At 38.5% G+C, this 7850-nt stretch overlaps 1 protein-coding gene across 1 annotated transcript; it reads left to right on the forward strand.

Moving 5' to 3' along the window:
• Positions 1–3997: 3997 nt before the first annotated feature.
• LOC111021510 (Pentatricopeptide repeat (PPR-like) superfamily protein) lies at positions 3998–6815 on the forward strand. The gene has a single exon (XM_022298500.2). It carries the CDS (start codon positions 4265–4267, stop codon positions 6425–6427), a length of 2163 nt encoding a protein of 720 aa, XP_022154192.1. The 5' UTR covers positions 3998–4264; the 3' UTR covers positions 6428–6815.
• Positions 6816–7850: the final 1035 nt, after the last annotated feature.

Below are 7850 nucleotides of genomic sequence, written 5' to 3' on the forward strand. Positions count from 1 at the left end.
AAATAATGGGAGCCCTGGACAATTCCATTCCAGTAGACCTCACTCAACATCAAACTCTTATTCACAGCAACCCCAAATGGCAGCAATGGTTATGTCTCCTGATCTGAACAAAGATACTAATTGGTATCCTGATTCGGGAGCAACCAATCATATCACCTATGATATGAACAATCTCAGCCAAAGCAACGAAGTAACCAATGGGCAGCATATACATACCGCCAACGGAGCAGGTTTGTCTATCACCCACATCGGCTATTCATCTATTATATCCCCCTCCAATCATATCTTTCATCTTAGAAACCTTTTACATGTTCCTACTGTCACTAAAAATCTCCTAAGTGTAAGTCAGTTTGCTAGAGATAACAATGTATACTTTGAATTTCATTCATCCTTCTGTTTTGTTAAGGACCAAACCAATGGTAAAACATTACTCTAAGGGACTCTTCATAATGGGCTATATCGATTCCAGTTGAATGCATCATCTACATCCCTCACAGGCACTTCAACTATCAGATCATCTATTAACCATATCTCACAACCTACTCTACTCTCATCTAACTCAGACTCTTGTGCTTTCCTTTCTGAGAATTGTAACTCTCCAATTGATATATGGCATAGAAGATTAGGTCATCCCTATCCCCCAGTTATACATCAAGCTCTTAAACAATGTACTCCACCTTTATCAATCAATAAAAATCTTACTTTTTGTCATGCATGTGCTATTGGAAAGCATCATTCTCTTCCCTTTCCTACTTCTACTACTAATTTCACTGCCCCTCTTCAACTAGCCGTTTCTGATCTATGGGGTCCCGCCTATAAAACATCACGCAATGGATATAAATATTACATAACATTTATTGATGCCTATTCACGATTCACTTGGATCTACTTCTTAGAATCTAAAGCGCAAGCTTTTCAAGCCTTTCTTCAATTCAAAGCCCTTGTAGAAAACATTCTAAATACTAAAATCATTACTTTTCAATCTGATGGGGGAGGGGAATTCAAACCTTTTACTTATTATCTCAAAACACAAGGTATACATCATCGTTTTTCATGTCCCTATACGTCCCAACAAAATGGGATAGCCGAACGTAAACATAGACATGTTGTTGACACCGGCCTAACTTTACTCTTTCAATCCTCTATGCCTTTGGAATTTTTGGAATGATGCATTCTCAACTGCGGTCTATCTCATCAATAAACTTCCATCTCCAAATATTGAATGGAAAAGTCCCATGGAAAAATTGTTTCATCACACCCCAAACTATTCTTCTCTCAAAACTTTTGGATGCCTATGTTATCCTAATCTTAGACCCTATAATAATCATAAACTAATACCCCGCTCTACTCCATGCATATTTCTAGGCTATAGTAACATCCACAAAGGCTATAAATGCTTGTCATTTAGTGGACGATTATACATATCTCGTCATGTTCTTTTCCATGAAACCTCCTTTCCGTTTCAAAACCAAACCAACCTCAAAATCTCACCCATAACCTCAATTTCATCTTCCATTCCTATTATATCAAAACCCTCACCGACTACACCTATCCCTCCACCTCTCTGTAGTCCTAATAATTCTTCCAATACAAATGATCCTACTGACTTACACTCTCCTGATCTACCCAACTTAAATCCATCTTCTTCATCACCTATCATTACTCCGTCATCAAATCAATATGTCCCTAACTCACAACCACCAGAAAATACTCGTCCACCCATTTATTCACAACCTGCTTCTACAGCTGCACCTATAGACAACTCTAATATGGTTTCACAAAGTGCTTTGGCTGACCAAAATATACACCCCATGACTACTCGGGCAAAGAATGGCATTTTTAAGCCTAAGGTCTATCTTCTAGACTACACAGAAACAGAACCGACAACAGCTAAAGAAGCTCTTAAACATGAACATTGGCGAAAGGCCATGATTGATGAATACAATGCTCTTATGAAGAATGCAACCTGGGAACTTACTACACCTTTACCAAATCAAAAAGTAATAGGCGGCAAATGGGTCTTCAAGATCAAAAGAAATACGGATGGCTCGGTCTCTTGGTACAAAGCAAGACTAGTAGCTAAGGGGTTCCATCAAACGGCCGATATAAACTATTTGGAAACGTTTAGTCCGGTTGTCAAGCCAATAACTATTCGGGTTCTATTCACTCTTGCTTTAGCAAACGGTTGGGAACTTCGTCAGATAGACATTAATAATGCATTTCTTCATGGACTACTACATGAGACTGTCTTAATGGAACAACCTACGGGTTTTGTAGCTGGTGGTTCAGAACATATGGTGTGCAAACTACGGAAAGCCTTATATGGATTAAAGCAAGCGCCTAGGGCTTGGTTTGAACGACTAAGTACTTTTCTCACAACGCTTAATTTTGTTGGCTCTAAGGTTGATCCCTCTCTGTTTTACAGATTTCAAGGTGGTAACTGTTGCTATATTTTAATATATGTGGATGATATAGTGATTACGGGTAGTTCTTCGACTGAAACTCAACAACTTATCAATCTACTACACAACAAGTTTGCCTTAAAGGATCTCGGTACACTCAGCTATTTCTTAGGCATCGAAGTGTCCTATCCTACAGCTACAAGCATTTTTCTGTCTCAAGCCAAGTATATCACTGATCTATTAAAAAGAGCTAAGATGCATGAAGCTAATGCCATTGCTACACCTATGATCAGTGGCTCCATTGTTTCTGCCCGACAAGGTGATTCTTTAGCAGACCCATATCTATACAGAAGCATTGTTGGGGCGCTACAGTATGTTATACTTACAAGGCCCGAAATCTCTTATGCTGTAAACAAAACCTGTCAGTTCATGCATGCACCTACCATGATTCACTGGCAGTTAGTTAAACGAATCCTAAGGTACCTTAAAGGGACATTTGATCATGGGTTACTTCTCACAAAACTTACTACATTAACTCTTTAAGGATACTCAGACGCAGATTGGGCTTCCGACCCTGATGACAGAAAATCAACATCTGGATTTTGCATTTACTTAGGTAATAATCCTATATCATGGGGATCTAAGAAACAAGCAATAATTTCACGTTCAAGCACAGAAGCAGAATATCGTTCTCTTGCCCTCGCTGCCTCAGAATTGATCTGGTTGAAAACATTGTTCTCGGAGTTGAGAATTCTGATCCCTAATCCACCGATTCTCTGGTGTGATAATCTTAGCTCAGTCCATCTCAGTGCCAATCCGGTTCTCCATTCATGAACGAAGCACGTAGAGATTGATATCTACTCCATTCGGGATCTTGTGATTTCTGGCAAACTTCGTGTACAACATCTCCCCTCTCTTGCGCAAATCGCAGATGCCCTCACAAAGCCTTTATCATCGGCACGATTTCAGATTCTGAAAATCAAGCTCAATGTCTACTCACCGACAGACATTGGCTTGCGGGGGGAGTTAAAACCAATCACTAAAATTGGGTTTCAGTTTTGTTGTTTGTAACATATAGGCCTAATTCCTAATTCTGTTAATGGGCCTAGTACAAATACACTTCCCTATAAATAGCCCATGGATTACTTTGTAAATGATAATGAATTCAAGATAATACAAACAGAATTATTTCAATTCTTGATATTTTGAAACCGTACACTTGCGGTAAGCAATTGTTACTACTGTAATTCTAATTTGTCTTATCCACATATATATATTCGGACTAACTATCTTCTACATCTAATCTATTTAATTAATCTACTCTCATGTGTTACACGTTGCCGCTTCAGGCTAAACTATTACGGGTTAACTCAAATCAACGTGTCTAATAAAGTAATGGTATTAAGAGAAGAGATTTAGGATTAAATAAACTCATTTTCGTGTGCCAATTTGAGCATAAACATATATTCTCTACCAAAGGATCGGAGATTCGACCATCCGTGAAAAAGAAACACACATTTATAGTCGACATTTATAATTTAACAAAAGTTTAATTCAAGCCATGGTGGTGAGATTTGGAAATGTAACACTGGCGCTCACTACAATCGAGTGGCTGTGATAACTGATAAGACACAAGCGTTCTGTTCCAAAATCCATATTATCCAAAAACCCATTAAATTTCTCTCTTCGACCCTCTCTTTTCCAGTTCAGAGTGGAGCACATTCATCTCTATAAGGTAATTTCGTTCTTCATTTCTCTTTCCAAATTTGGATTGCAAACGGAAAATCATACATAAGACTCTGAGATTCATCGGCGTTCAAATTCTGGGTTTATCTTATTTTTCTCGTAAATTTCCGTATACAATGCATGCTCTAAGCAATTGGTGTCCGACTAGTAGTTCCAAAGTCGAATTAGGTTCTTCTTGCGTAGTTCGTCGGTCAGGGAAAAGGCTAAAGTGCGTAGGGTTTTCTGATTGTTGTTGTGGAAATGGCGGTTTCTCTTTGATTTCCTTCAATTTAAGAGTTTTTAGAAGTGGGTTTTGTTACGAGAATTCGAAATTCGACTGTAGTTGTGAGTTCCGCCATGGATGTTCTAAGCTTATAGTTGCTCGATTGATGAAGCCGAAGAGGAATTCTCTGGGCGCCTGGTTTTTATCTGCTTGGGCTGTTGAACAACCAACGGTTGGTAATGAAATTGTTAGGGTTGAATCGAATTCTGAAGATGATTTGGCTGAGAGAAGTGAGGGGGAGGGCTATGGCGGTTTGGATTGGGATGATCATCACAATGTTAATGGTGAAAATGGCCATGGAGGAGGGGATTTTAAAGATGAGGACGGAATGGAGGGAGAGGGAGATGTTTGGGTCGATGTTCGTGCCCTAGCAGGTCGTTTGCAGCTCACCCGAACAGCAGATGATGTTGAGGAGGTTCTCAAGGATGTGGGTGAATTGCCTCTTCAAGTGTTCTCATCCATGATTAGGGGTTTTGGGAGAGATAGAAGGTTGGAGTGTGCAGTGGCTCTTGTTGATTGGCTGAAGAGAAAGAAGATTGAAACCGATGGTCGTATTGCACCGAATTTGTTCATATACAATAGTCTTCTCGGTGCAGTTAAGCAATCTACAGTGTTTTCGAAAATGGAAGATGTCTTGGCTGATATGGCACAGGAAGGAATCACTTCAAATGTCATTACATACAATACAATTATGTCAATTTACTTGGAACAAGGACTAGCAATGAAAGCTCTTGGCATTCTTGAAGAGATGCCGAAGAAAGGCCTAACTCCGTCTCCCGTGTCCTACTCTACGGGCTTACAAGCATACCGAAGGATGAAAGATGGGAATGGAGCTTTGAAGTTCATGACCGAGTTGAGAGAAAAATATCGTAGCGGTGAGATGGCAAAAGATGATAATGTAGATTGGGCTGACGAATTCATGAAGCTCGAAAACTTCACGAAACGCGTTTGCTACCAAGTAATGAGGATTTGGCTTGTGAAGGGCTACAGTGCAAGCACGAAGGTGTTGCAACTTCTCGTGGAAATGGATAAGGCCGGACTGTCACTTGATCGTGCCGAAGAGGAACGACTTATTTGGGCTTGTACGTGTGCGGAACACCATAATGTAGCAAAAGAATTGTACTACAGGATAAGAGAAAAACAGTGTGGTATAAGTTTATCTGTTTGTAATCATGTGATTTGGCTGATGGGGAAAGCTAAGAAATGGTGGGCAGCTTTGGAGATTTATGAAGATTTGTTGGAGAAAGGACCAAAACCAAATAACATGTCATATGAACTAATTGTCTCGCACTTTAATGTTCTTCTCACAGCTGCAAAGAAAAGGGGGATTTGGAGATGGGGTGTGAGGTTACTCAACAAAATGGAAGAGAAAGGTCTTAAACCCGGAAGTCGGGAATGGAACGCGGTTCTTGTTGCTTGTTCCAAAGCTGCAGAAACTTCTGCAGCTATAGAAATTTTTAGGAGAATGGTCGAACAAGGCGAAAAACCCACCATTCTTTCCTACGGGGCACTACTTAGCGCTCTGGAAAAGGGAAAACTCTATGATGAAGCACGTAGTGTCTGGGATCATATGATTAAAGTCGGGGTAAAGCCAAACATCTATGCTTATACAACTATGGCTTCAGTTTTCACTGGCCAAGGAAAGTTCAACATGGTTGAAGTCACTATCAATGATATGGTATCATCTGGCATTGAGCCAACGGTCGTCACCTACAATGCAATAATCACGGGATGTGTCCGTAATGGTTTGAGCAGTGTAGCTTACGAGTGGTTTCACCGAATGAAAGTTCGAAACATCTCTCCAAACGAGGTGAGTTACGAGTTGCTCATCGAGGCCCTTGCAAAGGAAGGAAAACCGAGGCTTGCTTATGAGTTATACTTGAGGGCTAAGAATGATAGTCTCAATCTTTCCTCTAAGACATATGATGCAGTAATTCAATCCTCTCAAGTTTATGGGGCCTCCATTGATATAAGAGCGTTAGGGTCTCCACCACCTGACACGAACAAGAGTTCATAGATTAAAAAAAATATCGACTTTTGACGAAAGTTCATAACTCTGCCGATGTTCCCAAGGAAAACAAACAATTTCAGAAAAAGGAAGCGATGATGTGTCGGTACCGTAATCTTATATGTGCAGTGCAGGAAGCATTATGAGCAACTGAGGAAACCTATGGCTTCTGATGACCCGACCGAGCACATACTGAGCTCGAGAAAGCCAATAGAAAGCAATGTGGCGTGGAGGAACTTCATCAATGACTGATCAAGGAGTCAACTTAGAACTTGTGCAGTAAGAAACTTTTCTCTGTTGATATGTTTGGAAATTTGATGGTCAAAACACAATATGTGATGTAGAAAACCATTTTTTAATGAAAGGAAATGAAAATTTGTAGCTTTTTCGTTTTTTATATATAAAGAGCTGTGAAGATGAAAGGTCTCTTGATCTAATCCTTTTGGAATGGCATATTACTTTTGATAAATAAGTTTTGAGTATTTGACTCTCCAATCTCTTTTTGAGTAGCCTTTTTTGAATTTTGATTTTCCATTTGGAAAATTACTTTAGATATAATATAATATTAGTATGCCTGAATGTTTCTGCAGTTATGTCTCTATGTAGTAGGGCTATACAGCTGTTGGGTCGGGTCGAGATAGTTTTAGGCCAACATTGATGTTGGATTGACCGATCGATCTAACGTTTAAATCGAACAATGCCCTACAAACACCAAATTTTTAACAAAAAAAAAACTAAATTTTATATTACACATCGTTCAAACTGGCTTGATCGAATCGATTCGATTCATTGGTGTTTTTTTCCTTTCAATCTTTTTGGTTGACCCAAGGAAGCGACCCTTTCGATAGGGATGTTACTTTGTCTTGTGGAACTTGTCCTCCGTTACACTCTGGTGAGTGGGGCCAGGGAAGTTTTTTCTTCGTGATCTAAACGAGAACGGGGAATATGTTCCCTTCCTCTCTCCACCCTTGTCCCTGTCTCTACCTTGTTTATTTTTATTTATTTATATATATTTAAAAACTTAATTTAAATATTTGTATATGAAATTCATGAAACATCACTGTAATGTTTACGGTTGGAGCATTATTTGTATTGATAATTTGAATTGTGAATTTTCGTTTTTAGTTTTTAGTTGTTAAAAAATTTATTTGTATTTATACAATTTCATTGGTTAGTTTGTCATTTCTCTTGAAAACTATATCTATATTTGGATCTTAGGAAAATTTTTAAAACAAAAAACTATTTATTTTTATTTTATATTTTGATTTTTTTAAAAAAAAAAACTATATAACAAAACAATGGAACATGACTTAATTTTAAAAAAACATAAAATCAAAATGCTTATTAAACATGTCTAGATTTTAAAATTTGTTGATTCAAGAATCATGAGATGTTTTTAGAAAATTTAATAATTTTCTCTTTTTAAGGGGAG

The sequence above is a fragment of the Momordica charantia genome (assembly GCF_013281855.1).
Source record: "Momordica charantia cultivar OHB3-1 chromosome 8 unlocalized genomic scaffold, Mcharantia_2.0 BLBB01000008.1, whole genome shotgun sequence".
NCBI lineage: Eukaryota > Viridiplantae > Streptophyta > Magnoliopsida > Cucurbitales > Cucurbitaceae > Momordica > Momordica charantia.